The sequence below is a fragment of the Nymphaea colorata genome, chromosome 5, assembly GCF_008831285.2.
Source record: "Nymphaea colorata isolate Beijing-Zhang1983 chromosome 5, ASM883128v2, whole genome shotgun sequence".
NCBI classification, from domain to species: Eukaryota; Viridiplantae; Streptophyta; class Magnoliopsida; order Nymphaeales; family Nymphaeaceae; genus Nymphaea; species Nymphaea colorata.
The window spans coordinates 26,883,623-26,901,079 of NC_045142.1; the positions used below are offsets into that span (position 1 = coordinate 26,883,623).

Genomic DNA, 17,457 nt, shown 5'->3' on the forward strand with positions numbered 1-17,457 from the left:
GCGTGGTTTCCTGCACAATAGATGGCAACGAGTTAGAGTTCAGGTTGCCTGGGAAACGATAAGCTGCTGAGGTGCCTTTTAGAAAAAATAAATCTGCTTCTCCCATCTCATCTCCTCGGAACGTCTGAGAGCAGATAACGAGGGAAGGAGCACGTTGGCGAAGGTGCTTCCCGACTGATGACAATGGCGACGCCGTTCCATCTTGGTTCCTGCTCGGCCATGGCCATGGCTCAAACGCGGGGCCAGGCCGCCGAATCCTTCAGACCTGACCACCTGACTGGTCCGCCCTCTGCCCGTCGCTTCTCATCCGCCGGCATGGCTCGCCCGCAGCATCGCTCTGCCTCCCTGGCGACGCAGGCCCTGTCTCGAGTACTTTTATCCAAAACCAGGGCCGTTTCCGTGGAATCCAAGCAGGTGGAGTCCTCTCAACCTCTCTCTCTCTCTCTTTGTCTCTCATTATTTAAGCTTGTGAAGTACCCGTTTGTATAGTAAAAGTAGGACAAGGTAGGAAAACGTTTCTCTTACCATCAGTTGTTGCCCCTCGTTTTCCGTTTCTTTGAACAATTGCATATACTCACGACCCAATTTTTGACACCAAAAATTTTCTTTCATTTTTATAATAGCTGAAGCAATATTGAGTCATGACCAGAACATAAAGAAATCAGACATAGTTTTATTTCAATAATAAAATACTTTGACCCAAACAAAAATAACCACAAATCCCCAAAACCGACGCAGTACCCAGAATACCAATGTCCGTCCATCACAAGACCAAGGTCGTCACTCCAAAGCCAAAATCTATCAAGAACTACCTGTAGAGATAGAAAGAAGGGTCAGAATTCCTTTGAGTATGAGAAAATCCAACCATGAATGGAACATGGCCCAAAAATAATATTTAGTTTCATAATACAATTCCAAAAAGGCCTTATGAACTACAACCATAAGTTTTCCAAAACTTAATACACACAAAAGTTACGACCCATTATCAGAACAAAACGAGGTGTGCAAAACCTCCCAAAATTTGGTAGGCTTCCAACCGTGGTTCTCTGACAATGTCATGGTCATCGTGTCGAGCAACAGAAATCCCCGTGGGTATTCACGGGCAGAACAGAGCATCTCTTCACCAGGCGATCCAACGGATCAAGGGTACCTGCAGTGAAGCCTCCTAAGATATCCCAGATCGCCGCTGCAGCAACATGGTCTCTCTAAGAACCCGGGTGGAGAGACCAGGAGTCTCGCTCCCAAACAAAAACAGAACAGAATCCCTGGCCCTTGTGTCGCCCAATACCCTATGGGCCCTCCAGTACAGCCAGAGGAGTGTGCGTCAACAGTGAGCCACGCGCACCACTACCTCCCGGGACGAAACCAAACATTGGGCAGAACAGAAAGCTCGCACTCGCATAAACCATCGCACAAAGTCCACGTTTCGCCTTCGAATTTCAAAAGTGAGGGTTTGCCAATGCTAGACATCGTCTAGTACCTCTTACAGAAACCGCCCTTAGGCTCGGTTTCCCAGACAACAGAAATAAGCCATTTCATAACTTGATTTCATGGCAACAGAACAAAGTCAAATAGACTTGCAACGGTACAAAGCATATCACATCCAAAATTAACACAATAATAACTATTTAGAAGCAAGAGAGTTCAGCACCTCTTTTTCTAAAATTTAATTAAAACAAAAGGCATCAAAGAGCAATAACACATAACAATTCATTTTTCTACTGAAATTGCGAACCAATATACGAAAACCCTCTTTTTGTGATTTCTAAGAACACGGAGGGTGCTATTTCGCTATTTCGTATGAGATATTAGACTCATGTTGAAAATAACTTTCATGAGCCTCTTTTTGCAAAAGATTTTCACAAAAGTGTTGCGGCATGAGTGCTTAAATATTATAGCAGCTTTTTCGTAAATCTTGCTAATATGGTGGACCCGTTTTGTAATTTTATAAAAATGGATCACACTCATTTTTCTTCATTTCTTGCCCTCGTTTTCTCTCTCTTCGCACGAGAAAAATTTTCCCCTCCTCTCGTTCGACCGACGGTGACTTCCACCGCTTCTTCAACAACACAAAACCAGCAACAGGGAGAAACTTCTTCCCGTGAGCACCAACGCAAGGGTTCCACGTCGCCGCCCACCATCCGACCGACAATGGAGTTTCCACCGGCGCGCCACCATTTCCCGTCGTCTTCAAAGGGGGAACGAACCAGAGAAGAGGAGATCGTCTTCCTCCCACGCTCGGACGCTAGGGTTCTTCCGGCGCTGCTCCAATCTACCGTCCGACCCTCTTAGCCGCCGCCGCCTCCTCTGCTGCTCCCGTTTTTCAGTCTCGCCTCGCTGCGACTTGGATGAACTGATGGGGAAGGATGAACGACGGGAGGAGGGCGCTGCATTCCAACTTTACCCAAAACGCCTCTCTATCATCAGTGTGAGGGAAACGACTGGTTTTGGCCAGACCCTCCCCCTGCTTCAATGGCGTCCTCTCAGTCTCCCTTTTTGTTACGACGAGGATGAACCGGCCCACAAGGAAGAACGACAGGAGGAAGCCTGCGTCTTCCATGCCATGTGATTCGTTTTTCCCAAATCGCCTCTGCTGCAACCACTCAAGGGACGACTGGTCCCCATTCAATCGGCAACTGGTTCTGCTCGTAGATAGGGCTGGAGGTGCTTCCTCCCATCCCTCTTCTTTGTTTGCTGATTTTGGGTTTACCCTAAGTAAAGCAAAACTGGTCTTGCCTTTTGTTGTCGACATTCTAAACTGCTCTTCTCTTTGGTTTGGTATTAACTTTAAGTTCGGGATGACAACAGAGTCTTCCCTCAATCAGCTTTGTATCGCAAATTCTGTGGCTAGACCCTTTGCGAGGGTGGTGGTATAAAAATTTCCTTCATGTACCTTGTTCAAATCCTTCAACAAAGCCCCCATCATTTAGCTATACATGCTCTGTTTCAGAGTCGAAAGAAATCTTGGTTTCTCACAGATGGGCTAACGCATACAACTTACATCAACACCGAGAGTTTCAACACCCATCATGGCTAACACACGTCATACTTAACAGCTAGCATGCTTACATCTAGAAAATTAGAGATACTAGAACGAAGAGCAAGAAGTATCGTCACCCGTCGATTCTTCTCTAGGCATAGATCCACTATTGCATATAAATATATCTATTCATAAGAAATCAAACAAAAATACAAGGCTACATGATCTATTAACAACTGAATGTTTCCCATACCTTTCAAATCCAAGCTTAACTTTCAGCCGTAGTCTTCTTGTGCTTCTGGTTCCCTTACAACAGCCACCAATCTCTACCTCAACTAGAAGGAGGGCAAACATGAGGACGTTCCTCACTCTCTCTTTCTTGAATCCTCTTGTTGCAGGACTCTCTCGTCGATGGCTGTAGCAATAACGGATGTTTATCTTTCATCCTCTCTCAAGTAAAGGAATCACGTCAGTTTCTCTTTCCCCTTCCTTTCTTTCCATACGAGTGTTGCGGTTACCCTTGGCAGTTACAACCTCATCCCTATCTTTTCCATAATTATCTCCTTTATGATAAACTTGACAGTTTTTTGAAAAAACATTAAGAATCATTTGATCTTTCATTTGATTCCTCCCCAAATTAACATTTCAAATATTAAATGAAACTTAATAAAAATCGTGGGTCTTACATCCTTCCCCCCTAAAAAGAAATTTCGTCCTCGAAATTTGAGCGTACCTTATTGAAACAACTGGGGATATCTCTTTCTCATGTCTTGTTCCGACTCCCATGTACATTCATTGATTCCATGATGTTGTCATTCCACTTGAACTAGTGGGATAGTCTTCTTTCGCAATACATGCTCCTTTCGGTCTATAATCTGAAGCGGCTTTTCTTATGTTGTCATGTCCTCTTGCACATCAACTTCTTCTTAGTCTATCACATGTGAAGGATCAGGTGCATACTTCCTTAACATCGACACGTGAAATACTGGATGAACATGACTATACTGCGGTGGAAGTTCAATTCGATATGCAACCTCTCCAACTTTTTCCAAAATCTCGAATGGACCAATGTATCTTGGGCTCAATTTTCCCTTCTTTTCGAACCAAAAAAGACTCTTGGTGGGTGATACCTTGACAAATACATGATCTCCTGCTTCAAAAGCTAGCTCTCTTCTTCATTGGTCTGCATAACTCTTTTGTCGACTCTGGGCAGCCAAAAGTTTCTTTCTAATCATATTGACCTGATCAGTGCAGTGTTGGATCACCAAAGGATCCTCAATCTTGTTGTCTCCTATCTCTGCCCAACATGATGGTGATCTACAGGGTCGGCCATAAAGAGCTTCAAACGGAGTCATTCCAATGCTAGAGTGATAGCTGTTGTTGTACGCAAATTCAGCCAACTTCACATGTTTATCCCATTCACCCTTCCATTGCAAAACACAAGCTATTAACATATCTTTAAGAGTCTGGATGGTTTACTCAGTTTCAATTTTGTTCCCAACGCTTCCTGTAGCCTTCCCCAAAACTTGGATGTAAATCTCGGATCTCTGTCAGAGATTATTGATTTAGGGATTCCATGAAGTCTCACAATTTCATCAACATACAAATCTACTAGACTTTCTAGTGATTGTGAAATCTTGATCAGACGAAAATGTGCAGATTTAGTTAGGCGGTCTACCACTACCCAAATAGCATCGTGTTGTCGTCGAGTACGTGGTAACCCCACTACGAAGTCCATGGTGATGTCTTCCCATTTCTATCTGTTGCATCAAACCACCTGGTTTCTGATGTTCCACTTTAACCTGTTGACACACTAAGCATCGTGAGACGAACTCAGCAATCTCTTTCTTCATTCCTGGCCACCAGAAGTTTATCCTTAAATTTTGATATATCTTTGTGCTTCCTAGATGTATGGTGTATCTTGTCTTGTGTGCCTCTTCCAGCAACTTGTTCTTCACTTCTGGATCATTCGGAACCCACAATCTACCATTGAACCACACATATTCATCGTCGTCCTCAGAATAAGGAGTTTCTTCTTTCTTGTGACACTCAAGTTTCAACTTCCCATATTCAGGGCTCTGTTTTTGTTTCTCAATAATTTCATCAAGGAAACTATCTCGAATTATTCCAGCACACTTCACCTTTTCATTATCATCTTGCAATGGATGCAATTTTTCAAAATCTTCCACCAAATTCCATGTCTGCATTAATAGTCCACTAGATTTATCAGTCGTCTTTCTGCTGAGTACATTGGCTACCACATTAGCCTTTCTTGGATGATATTTTATTTCAAAGTCGTAATCTTTGAGATATTACAGCCATCTTCTCTGTCTTAGATTTAATTCCTTCTGCGAGAACAAATATTTGAGAGATTTGTGGTCAGAAAATACTTCAAATGCCACACCATAGAGATAACGTTTCCATATTTTTAGTGCAATTACCACAGCTCCTAATTCTAGAGGCATAAGCTATAACATTGTCCTTTTGCATAAGCACCGCTCCATAACCTATTCCGGACGCATCAGTATATACCACAAATCATTTCCTCTCATTTGGTAGTGCCATAATTAGGGCGTTTGTCAAATTGTCCTTCGACGCTTGAAAACTCTTTTGACAGTTTTCCGTCCACGTAAATTTCACGCCCTTTCGTAGCAATGTAGTCATTGGGGTTGTAATTTTTGAGAAATCCTTGATGAATTTCCTGTAGTAACCTGTCCAGCCAAGAAAACTTCTGATTTCTGCTACATTAGTTGGTGCATTCCACTGTTATATAGCTTCCACTTTGGCCGGATCAACTGCCACTCCCTCCTTAGAGATTACATGTCCCAAGAAATTCACTTTGTCTAGCCAAAACTCACACTTGGAATATTTGGCATACAGTTGATTTTGTCTCAACATCTTCATCACTATCTCAAGATGTACCGCATGCATCGCTTCACACTCTTAGTACACTAGCACATTGTCAATGAACACTATAACGAATCGGTCTAAGTACTCGTGAAATATCCGATTCATGAGATCCATAAAAGCTACAGTAAAAACACAGCCATTTTTGGACTAATATAAAACGTCAAAAACTCAATATTTACAACAAATAAAAAACACCCTTCTTTAACTTGCTCGGATGACACTTCCTCTACTTGTGATCGACATTGGCATTGGACATTGACTCTAGACACCGTGCTCTGATACCAAAGTTGTCACAACCCAATTTTTGACACCAAAAATTTTCTTTCATTTCTATAATAGCGGAAGCAATATTGAGTCATGACCAGAACATAAAGAAATCAGACATTGTTTTATTTCAATAATAAAATACTTGGACCCAAACAAAAATAACCACAAATCTCCAAAACCGACGTAGTGCCCAGAATGCCAATGCCCTTCCATCACAAGACCAAAGTCGTCACTCCAAAGCCAAAATCTATCAAGGACTACCTGTAGAGATAGAAAGAAGGATCAGAATTCCTCTGAGTATGAGAAAATCCAGCCATGAATGGAACATGGCCCAAAAATAATATTTAGTTTCGTAATACAATTCCAAAAAGGCCTTATGAACTACAACCGTAAGTTTTCCAAAACTTTATACACACAAAAGTTACGACCCATTATCAGAACAAAACGAGGTGTGCACAACCTCCCAAAATTTCGTAGGCTTCCAACCGTGGTTCTCTAACAATGTCATGGTCATCGTGCCGAGCAACAGATATCCCCGTGGGCACTCACGGGCAGAACAGAACATCTCTTCACCAGGCGATCCAACGGATCGAGGGTACCTGCAGTGAAGCCTCCTGAGATATCCCAGATCGCTGCTGCAGCAGCATGGTCTCTCTAGGAACTCGGGTGGAGAGACCAGGAGTCTCGCTCCCAAACAGAAACAGAACATAATCTCGGGCCCTTGTGCCGCCCAATACCCTGTGGGCCCTCCAGTACAGCCAGAGGAGTGTGCGTCAACAGTGAGCCATGCGCACCACTACCTCCCGGGACGAAACCAAACACTGGGCAGAACAGAAAGCTCGCACTCGTATAAACCATCGCACAAAGTCCACGTTTCGCCTTCGAATTTCAAAAGTGAGGGTTTGCCAATGCTAGACATCGTCTAGTACCTCTCACAGAAACCGCCTTTAGGCTCGGTTTCCTAGACAACAGAAATAAGCCATTTCATAACTTGATTTCATGGCAACAGAACAAAGTCAAATAGACTTGCAACGGTACAAAGCATATCACATCCAAAATTAACACAATAATAACTATTTAGAAGCAAGAGAGTTCAGCACCTCTTTTTCTGAAATTTAATTAAAACAAAAGGCATCAAAGAGCAATAACACATAACAATTCATTTTTCTACTGAAATTGCGAACCAATATACGAAAACCCTCTTTTGGTGATTTCTAAGAACACGGAGGGTGCTATTTCGCTATTTCGTATGAGATATTAGACTCATGTTGAAAATAACTTTCACGAGCCTCTTTTTGCAAAAGATTTTCACAAAAGTGTTGCGGCATGAGTGCTTAAATATTATAGCAGCTTTTTCATAAATCTTGCTAATATGGTGGACCCGTTTTGTAATTTTATAAAAATGGAGCACACTCATTTTTCTTCATTTCTTGCCCTCGTTTTCTCTCTCTTCGCACGAGAACTCCTCCCCTCCTCTCGTTCGACCGACGGTGACTTCCACCGCTTTTTCAACAACACAAAACCAGCAACGGGGAGAAACTTCTTCCCGTGAATACCAACGCGAGGGTTCCACGTCGCCGCCCACCATCCGACCGACAGTGGAGCTTCCACCGGCGCGCCACCATTTCCCGTCGTCTTCAAAGGGGGAACGAACCAAAGAGGAAGAGATCGTCTTCCTCCCACGCTCGGACGCTAGGGTTCTTCCGGCGCTGCTCCAATCTACCGTCCGACCCTCTTAGCCGCCGCCGCCTCCTCTGCTGCTCCCGTTTTTCAGCCTCGCCTCGCTGCAACTGGGATGAACTGATGGGGAAGGATGAACGACAGGAGGAGGGCGCTGCATTCCAACTTTACCCAAAACGCCTCTCTACCATCAGTGTGAGGGAAACAACTAGTTTTGGCCAGACCCTCCCCCAGCTTCAACGGCATCCTCTCAGTCTCCCTTTTTGTTACGACGAGGATGAACCGGCCCACAAGGAAGAATGACAGGAGGAAGCCTGCGTCTTCCATGCCATGTGATTCGTTTTTCCCAAATCGCCTCTGCTGCAACCACTCAAGGGACAACGGGTCCCCAGTCAATCGGCGACTGGTTCTGCTCGTAGATAGGGCTGGAGGTGCTTCCTCCCATCCCTCTTCTTTGTTTGCTGATTTTGGGTTTACCCTAAGTAAAGCAAAACTGGTCTTGCCTTCTATCGACGACATTCTAAACTGCTCTTCTCTTTGGTTTGGTATTAACTTTAAGTTCGGGATGACAACAGAGTCTTCCCTCAATCAGCTTTGTATCGCAAATTCTGTGGCCAGACCCTTTGCGAGGGTGGTGGTATAAAAATTTCCTTATGTACCTTGTTCAAATCCTTTAACAAAGCCCCCATCATTTAGCTATACATGTTTTGTTTCATAGTCGAAAGAAATCTTGGTTTCTCACAGATGGGCTAACGCATACAACTTACATCAACACCGAGAGTTTCAACACCCATCATGGCTAACACACGTCATACTTAACTGCTAGCATGCTTACATCTAGAAAATAAGTATCGTCACCCGTCGATTCTTCTCTAGGCATAGATCCACTATTGCATATAAATATATCTATTCATAAGAAATCAAACAAAAATACAAGGCTACATGATCTATTAACAACTGAATGTTTCCCATACCTTTCAAATCCAAGCTTAACTTTCAGCCGTAGTCTTCTTGCGCTTCCGGTTCCCTCACAACAGCCACCAATCTCTACCTCAACTAGAAGGACGGCAAACATGAGGACGTTCCTCACTCTCTCTTTCTTGAATCCTCTTGTTGCAGGACTCTCTAGTCGATGGCTGTAGCAATAACAGATGTTTATCTTTCATCCTCTCTCAAGTAAAGGAATCACGTCAGTTTCTCTTTCCCCTTCCTTTCTTTCCATACGAGCGGTTACCCTTGGCAGTTACAACCTCATCCCTATCTTTTCCATAATTATCTCTTTTATAATAAACTTGACAGTTTTTTGAAAAATCATTAAGAATCATTTGATCTATTCCTCCCCAAATTAACGTTTCAAATATTAAAAGAAACTTAATAAATATCGTGGGTCTTACAACTAATAGATGCCCACTTATGGATGGTCTCAGGAGTATGCAACTACAATGATAGCCAAATGCACCAATTCCATTGTGGTTCCTGCCTCTGGGTTGTGGACCCAGTTTGTCTCTTATCTTTGCTCTCCACCACACCTTTCACCGCTGCCCATCCACCACAGCCACCACCAAAGAATTGGCGCCTTCCTCCAAACAAGCATTTCACTGAAGGATTAATGGCGACCACCGTCTTTCAAATCCGGCAGGCGCCAACGTCCTTTTATGGCGATCAACTGCTTCTGTTGCGGAGTTCTTTGCGAGCTCCGGGCTGCGTGCAGATAACCGGCCGCCGGAGCAGTGAAGGTCCATTGAGGAGGAAGGGCGGCGTCGGGATCAGGTGTGCACTTCAGGATCTGATCGGAGGAGACCTGTTGAAGTTCGATTTGGGGCAGTGGCTTGATGACGTTGAGAAGCACAAGGCTCTGGCCATCTACTCTCCACATGAAGGTGGCTATGAGGGCCGGTACTTGACGCGGCTGAGATACCAAGGCTACTACTTTCTGGATCTGTCAGCTAGAGGTCTCGGGGATCCGGAGACCACCCTCACAAAAATCCACCCCGTCTGCCCGGTATCTCTCTGTCACTCTCTACTCTCTGTTCTCCATACACTGCCACACATTATCCCTTTTAATTTGAATGATGTTTTCCAAGTAGACGACTTTCAATTTTCACTGTTTTGCTGATAGTATTCAATGGTTCTTGTTGATATTTAGCCTACTTTGCTCACGCCATATTTGACCTTGACGCAGGCTCATTTGGGGAGGCAGCCCATCGCGAGATGGTACTACCCACCGGAGATTGATTATAGACTTTCTCTGCTGCCGCCGAACAGCAAAGGATTGATTCTTTGGGTAATCGAAGCCAAGGTATCCTGAACTCTTCTCCTCATAAAACCGCGTCTTCTTCATGTCTCTCATGGTGCTTTCTTGGAAGAATGATGGAAACATGACAATGTTGGTTCTGCACAGGTTCTGTCCAAGGCAGAGTTACAGTTTCTAGCATTGCTGCCAAGCATACGGCCAAAAGTGAAGGTGATTGCAGAGTGTGGGAATTGGTAAGCCCAACACAGCATTCTTCTCCTTGGTAATGGAAAAGTTGCTCACATTGACCCCACCATCCTCCCCAGTATTTCATGGGGCTGTAAGGAATTTTCAGTAAAGCTCTGGGCAAGGGCATCCCAATGAGTGAGCTTCACATTGGCTTGCTTGGAGGTTACTTTGATTTCTCAGATTCTTTCTAAACGGTTCCATACTTGATATGTTCAATAAGATAGACAGGGGAGTTGGCACAGCTCAGGCTAACAACTGCCTCCCTGATATTGTAACAAGCTCACGTCTTTGCCAGTTAGTTACTTCTGTTTTCTAATCATGCATGCTTCAGAAAATTGGCTAATGCGATTGAGTCCCTTTGGCAGGAGGAAATTCGTCTGGAAACCATTGAAGGAAATTGCAGGACTTCCTCTTGACGATGAAGCCTGATCTGTCCTGCTACTGCTACTGAAAGTCTGTAAAGCCTCTGTTGTTGTCTATGGCCAATAGCCAAGAAAAGGCGCTGTCAAGGAGCTATGTGGCGCTTTTTTTATTTTCTTTTGTCTTGATGAGCATCCACCCCTAAGCCCATCATGCAAATTTGAGCGTTGCATGATACGCATGACTCAAAAACTTATGGTCGCATGACATATATAAGGCGCAGATTGTGTACAGTTCTGCACCAAGTCTAAATCATGCCAAGCTCGTGTTTCCTTGGTGAAATCTATATGAATTCTTCTAGTGGATCCATGGCAGAGTATCAAAAAAGCTAAAACCAACAAGGCAAACTTTTGTAACCAACCCATTACGTGTCCTCCATGAAAACTTTTTTATATGCGGCTACATGGAAACTCATTATCACATGAAGATGCAAAGTATATTATGCCAACACAAAATTTTCCTTCTTTCCTTCAATTCAACCAAAAGCAAAGTCCATGCTTCTGTTACATTTTCTCTAGCTTTTGCTTATCCGTGCCATCGCGTCCAGTACTACAATATTTAACTGTTTCTTATTATTTTTAGCGCCATCGATCGTAACTTTTTCAAGTCATGTCGATGTAAAATGTCAGACACTGTGCTGTGACGCACGCAGTGATGCCTTTAAGCAGAAAGTTAAGCAGTTTCGAAGATAACAATGAACTTGACGATGCTTTTCAAACCATGGGCAGTCTTGGTTGATTTATTTACATACGCTTGTGCAAACATGGACTGCTCATTGATCTTGGATCAAGTTAAAACCTTGTCATTGGGTAGCCTGAATCTTGATCTTGGATCCAGTCTTAAAACATTTTGGTGGCCATTGGTCTCACGCTCATTGTTACGAGCAAAAAAATAATGGCAAGAAACGTATTTTCTCATGTGTTCTAAAATGAGATGATTGAGCTTAAGGTTCTCGTTTGGTTATTGTGAGCAAAAATCATGTCTATCAAAACTATCCGGATAGTTTTTAAACACTAGACCTTACCATCCATCCGTATGTATCATCATAATAAACTTTGAGCTTTAATTTAATCTCGCACACAACTTGTTTAACAAAACAAGTCAGAGCTCGAATCATGCTTAAGCCAGCAAATTTTATTTGGGCCCGAATTGGTCTTTCTTTTACAACCCTCTAAAATAAATCTAAGGCAACCAACGGCAAGAGATATTTCTTGCACTCTCTTCATTATCGCATATTTGCTTTTTTTTTTTCGAAATTAATTATGTTCTTATTGGCAACCTTTATGTTTCAATCTATTTAAACTTTTTATTGAATTGGAGGGGATGCAATATTATGGAAATTGGAATCTATCAGTATCCGGCGCATTAAAATGGTATTTTATTTTCTTTTGCTTTAAAACGATTGAAACAATGGGCTGCGATATTGGATGTATCTGCAGCCCCGCACATGGGTGTGTTGAATCGGAAAGACTTGGCTTGGCTTGCTAGGAAGAGAGAGAGAGAGAGGGGATAAAACCCCTGCAGACAGTGCTCACTGGAAGGAAGCTGAAACGCGCCTGAGAAGAAAAGGCGGTGAGATTGGTCCAGATATGGTGGTGCGTTCCATTAACACCGACGGTGGAATTTCCGGCGTCCATGTGGTGGCCATGCCATACCCAGGTCAGGGCCACATCAACCCCATGATGAACCTCTGCAAGCGGCTAGCGTCCTTTGGCGACCTCCTCATCACCTTCGTCGTCACCGAGGAGTGGCTCAGCTTCATCCTCTCCTCCGCCGGCTCCGCCACTCCACCATCAAACCTCCGCCTCCGCTCCCTTCCCAACGTCATACCCTCCGAGAGGGCACGAGCCGATGATTTCCCCGCCTTCGTTGAGGCCGTCTACACCAAGATGGAGGAGCCCTTCGAGCGGCTGCTGGACCAGCTCGAGCCGGCGGTCTCAGCGATTGTGGCCGATTCCTACCTCCCTTGGGCCGTCGCCGTGGGCAACCGGAGGGACATCCCGGTGGCTTCTCTGTGGCCGATGGCAGCGTCCGTCTTCTCCATGTTGTACCACTCGGACGTGGTGGCGGAGCACCACCCTTTCCCCATACCCATCTCAGGTACTGACTCAATCCCCCCACCTCCTAAAAATCGGCGGCCTTGATAATGCAGCTATATGATCTTTTCAATGGATGTATTCCTTTTTACGAGTGGCTCTGAGAAGCGATCTGAAGACCATGGTTAGATCAGTAGTTTGAGCTGTGTTTTGGAGTTCTTGTTATGAGCTGAAACTCTGTAGTATGCATCTTTTACAGAAAATAACACTGAATCTCTGTTTTCACTCACCCAGAGGTTGGAAAAGAGTATGTTGATTACATTCCAGGGGTCCCCAGAATCCGCCTGGCCGACCTTCCCACAATGTTCCATTCGAGCACGGCAGTCGACCTCATGCGCTGGATCAAGGAGAGTTTCAAGATGGTGCCGAAAGCAACATGGCTGCTGCTGAATTCGTGCGAGGAACTGGAGGCCTCCGCCGTCGACGCCATACGGTCGCTCTTGCCCTCCAGAGTCCACCCCATCCGTCCCTTCACACTCCCACCAAGTCCGTCTCAAGAGAAGGCGGGCTTCGTCGCCAGTTACAGGGCCGAGGTCGACTGCTCCGCCTGGCTCGACGGTCGCCCTCCCAACTCCGTCCTCTACGTCTCGCTGGGCAGCTTCATGTCGGTCTCCGCCCCTCAGGTGGTGGAGATAGCGTTCGGCCTCCGGGCAAGCGGGTGCCCTTTTCTGTGGATCGCGCGCGAGCAGGACTGGCTGGCGAAGGAGGATTTCGACGGCAAGGGCCTGGTGGTGCCCTGGTGCCGGCAGATGAATGTACTCTCTCATCCCTCCGTCGGCGGCTTCTTCACCCACTGCGGCTGGAACTCCACCACCGAGGGCATATCTGCCGGCGTGCCCTTCCTCACTTTTCCCATTGCGGCAGACCAAACGTGCAACAGCAAGATGATAGTAGAGGATTGGAAGATCGGGCTGAGGGTGAGAGGGAGCAACATGGGCAGCTGCGACGACGAGTTGGTTGGGAGGGAGAAAATAGCGGAGATGGTGAGGGAGGTGATGGATTTGGATAGGAAGAGCAGCAAGGAAATGAGGAGGAGAGGCAGGGAGCTCAGGGAAGCATTGAACAGGGCAGGCCAGAGAGGTGGCTCTTCGGATGTCTCCTTTGATTGGTTCCTCAACCAAGTCAAGGCCAAGAGACGCGCAGCCGATCTTCGTCTTCCTGTCTGATGTATTGTAAAAAAGATCAATGCAGGTTGTCCAGAAACAGGTCTATAAACCAGAGCAGGATTGGAGAACCTGAACATTTTTATTTTTCAACACTCGTTACAATAACGCTTATTTATAGTTACAAAAAAGGAATTAAGGAAATAATTTCACATTCTTGAACGGCCTAGAATGTTTTCTGCAATAGAATTGTCCTTCACCTCTTTCATTTTTAAATGAAACTCGCATTTAAGATCGAATCAGTATCGTCCTCTTCCATTGAATGCGGATTCCGTGAAAAAGGATCTACCAATGATGGTAGGTAGGTAAGCGTGGGTGAAAGTATATTATTTGTCGGGTTCGTTTGAGAAGCAGAATAAGCAATCGCAGATTTGCTTTATATTACAAGTTTTTTTGTGGAAAAATCCTTTCGACGCGCGCAATGTAAACCAATTTGATGTGGGCATGTTGTATAGGGTTCATTTGACAGTCGTCAGCTTTGGAAAATCGAATCAGAATTGGTCAGATACAGATTTACATATGAAATATGTAGCAATCAATATGTATCCATTTGAATTCGATTCAGAACAGTACGGAGGAGGCAGAGCTGATCGTCTGCTTGATGCCTTGACCGATTTTTCTCCAAAGTTGGACTAACTCTGTCTTTGAGGAGGAAAACCCGGGGAGTGGGGGAAAAAAATGAAAATGATAAAGTGAAGAAATGTCAGAAGTGGGATTTGAACCCACGCCCTCTCACGAGGACCAGAACTTGAGTCTGGCGCCTTAGACCACTCGGCCATCCTGACGCGGTTGTTTGTCTTTCCCCCGCAACTATATAAACTTGAGCCACTTTCTTCATAGTCGACAAATACGGGATCAGCACGGAGAAGATGAAAGGTAAATCACGAAAAAAATCTCTCAAGTAAATTATTCTCACATAAATAACAGTTGAAAGTAAAACTTGTATCGGCCATTGATTGATACACATGAAAAGAAGTTGGTGCTGCTGGGTATCGTCAGTTGCTTTGTACGAGGCTGTTGGCATATCAGATCGGATACGGATCCACGAAACGTTCGGGTTAAAATCCATGTTTACAGCCCCTGTAGGATGGGATTGGCCGGTGCAGCTTAGTCCAACGCATCACAAAATGAAAAAAAAAAAAAAGAAAACGGGACTTTTTATTTTCTCGTTTTACCCTTGTAAGAAGGAGGCTCTATCTTGCCCTTTATAGGTGGGGGGGGGGGGCACTAGAGTAATTTCAGATACCAGAACATGTTCGGATCCTGGGCATATGACCAGGGTTGGCTAGTATAATAGATATGTTTGTTTTGAGAAAAGAAAACCTCATTGACACGGCTGTCCTGTCCAGGCCGGCCTTCATTCTGCAAGGGACAAAGCCATGGCTGCTTTTTCTTCTTGTAAGATTTTACCATTCGAAAGTTCGTCATTTTTCTCAATCAAACAAAAGTGGCGTAATTATAAGTGGAACGCTATTGGAGGCGTTCCGATCATCGGGCCGGCACCGGCGCACTTTTGTCCACGACTAAAACGTCCAGGTCGGTGATAGCTTTCTCCGTGGTCCTCCAAAGAAAAAGCGTTAGTGATCGGTCGGTAACGTTGATGGGGAGGGAGCTTTAATGGTCGAGGGCCAAGGCGTATACACATGACCGTTACCATATTTGAACTTGACGCAGGCTCATTTGGGGAGGCAGCCTATCGCGAGATGGTACTACCCACCGGAGATTGATTATAGACTTTCTCTGCTGCCGCCCAACAGCAAAGGATTGATTCTTTGGGTAATCGAAGCCAAGGTATCCTGAACTCTTCTCCTCATAAAACCGCGTCTTCTTCATTTCTCTCATGGTGCTTTCTTGGAAGAATGATAGAAAAATGACAATGTTGGTTCTGCACAGGTTCTGTCCAAGGCAGAGTTACAGTTTCTAGCATTGCTACCAAGCATACGGCCAAAAAGTGAAGGTGATTGCAGAATGTGGGAATTGGTAAGCCCAACACAGCATTCTTCTCCTTGGTAATGGAAAAGTTGCTGAAATTGACCCCTCCGTCCTCCCCAGTATTTCATGGCGTTGTAAGGATGTTTCAGTAAAGCTCTGGGCAAGGGCATCCCAGTTGATTAGGTTACTTTGATTTCTCAATTCTTTCTTTCTGAAGGGTCCCATACTTTATATGTTCAATAAGATAGACAGGGGAGTTGGCACAGCTCAGGCTAACAACTGCCTCGCCAATATTGTAACGAGCTCACGTCTTTGCCAGTTAGTTAGTTCTTTTTTCTAATCATGCATGCTTCAGAAAATTGGCTAATGCGATTGAGTGCCTTTGGCAGGAGGAAATTCGTCTGGAAACCATTGAAGGAAATTGCAGGACTTCCTCTTGACGATGAAGCCTGATCTGTCCTGCTATTGAAAGTTTGTAAAGCCTCTGTTGTTGTCTGTGGCCAATAGCCAAGAAAGGAGCCATGTATCCTTTTTTTTTTTTTTTTTCTTTCTTTTGTCTACATGAGCATGCACCCCTAAGCCCATCATGCGAATTTGAGCGTCGCATGATACGCATGACTCAAAAACTTACAGTCGCATGACATATATAAGCAGATTGTGTACAGTTCTTTGGTGAAATCTGTATGAATACTTCTAGTGGATTCATGGCAGACTATCAAAAAGCGAGAACGAGCAAGGCAAACTTTTGTAACCAACCCACTACGCGTCCTCCATGAAAACTGTTTTGTATGCAACTACGTGGAAACTCTTTATCACATGAAGATGCAAAATATATTATGTCAACACAAAATTTTCCTTCTTTCCTTCAATTCAACCAAAAGCAAAGTGCATGCTTCTCTTACATTTTTTCTAGCTTTTGCTTATCCGTGCCATCGCGTCCATGTACTACAATTTTTAACTGTTTCTTATTATTTTTAGCGCCATCGATCGTAACTTTTTCCAAGTCATGACGATGTAAATGTCAACACTCTGCTGTGACGCACGCAGTGATGCCTTCAAGCAAAAAGTCAAGCAGTTTCGAAGATAACAAAGAACTTGACGATGCTTTCCAAGCCATAGGCAGTCTTGATTGATTTATTTACATATGCTTGTGTAAACGTGGCCTGCTCATTGTGTTCAAGATCTTGGATCGAGTCCAAACCTTGTCATTGGGCCGCCTGAATCTTGATCTTGGATATTCTTAAAAACATTTTGGTGGCAATTGGTGTCACCGTCATTATTAAAAGGAAAAAAGACTTAAAAAAGCAATGGCAAGAAACGTGCGTTTTTTCATGTGTTCTAAAATGAGATGGTTTAGCTTAAGGTTCTCGTTTGGTTATTGTGAGTAAAAATCATGTCTATCAAAATTATCCAGATAAATGTAAACACTATACCCATGTAGGCTTACATCGATCATGATCAAATGCTTTGTGGATTGTCTCCATTGATGCACAATATTGTTTTTTAGAGTCTTCTTACATACAAAGG

General features: G+C 44.3%; 2 protein-coding genes and 1 non-coding gene across 7 annotated transcripts; 2 read left to right on the forward strand and 1 right to left on the reverse strand.

The window, feature by feature from the left end:
• The first annotated feature begins 117 nt into the window (after nucleotides 1-117).
• On the forward strand, nucleotides 118-16,687 carry LOC116254763 (NAD(P)H-quinone oxidoreductase subunit N, chloroplastic). Of its 5 annotated transcripts, none has more exons than XM_050078126.1 (6): nucleotides 118-414; nucleotides 8,957-9,026; nucleotides 9,265-9,839; nucleotides 10,020-10,136; nucleotides 15,892-15,978; nucleotides 16,320-16,687. In XM_050078126.1, the coding sequence occupies exons 1-6, from the start codon at nucleotides 178-180 to the stop codon at nucleotides 16,368-16,370; spliced, it is 1,137 nt and encodes a 378-aa protein (XP_049934083.1). In that variant the 5' UTR covers nucleotides 118-177; the 3' UTR covers nucleotides 16,371-16,687. The 5 variants fall into 5 exon arrangements, with proteins under 5 accessions (XP_049934083.1, XP_049934082.1, XP_031486191.1 ...); XM_050078125.1 differs by lacking the exon at nucleotides 15,892-15,978 and adding an exon at nucleotides 10,239-10,324 and having other exon boundaries at nucleotides 123-414; nucleotides 16,320-16,672; XM_031630331.2 differs by lacking the exons at nucleotides 15,892-15,978; nucleotides 16,320-16,687 and adding exons at nucleotides 10,239-10,324; nucleotides 10,685-11,046 and having other exon boundaries at nucleotides 125-414.
• LOC116254762 (UDP-glycosyltransferase 87A1-like) lies at nucleotides 12,111-14,160 on the forward strand. Its single transcript, XM_031630330.2, has 2 exons — nucleotides 12,111-12,839; nucleotides 13,070-14,160. Exons 1-2 carry the CDS (start codon nucleotides 12,329-12,331, stop codon nucleotides 13,999-14,001), a joined length of 1,443 nt encoding a protein of 480 aa, XP_031486190.1. The 5' UTR covers nucleotides 12,111-12,328; the 3' UTR covers nucleotides 14,002-14,160.
• TRNAL-CAA (transfer RNA leucine (anticodon CAA)) lies at nucleotides 14,700-14,783 on the reverse strand. Its single transcript has one exon. It is a non-coding gene; the product is annotated as a tRNA-Leu (tRNA).
• Nucleotides 16,688-17,457: the final 770 nt, after the last annotated feature.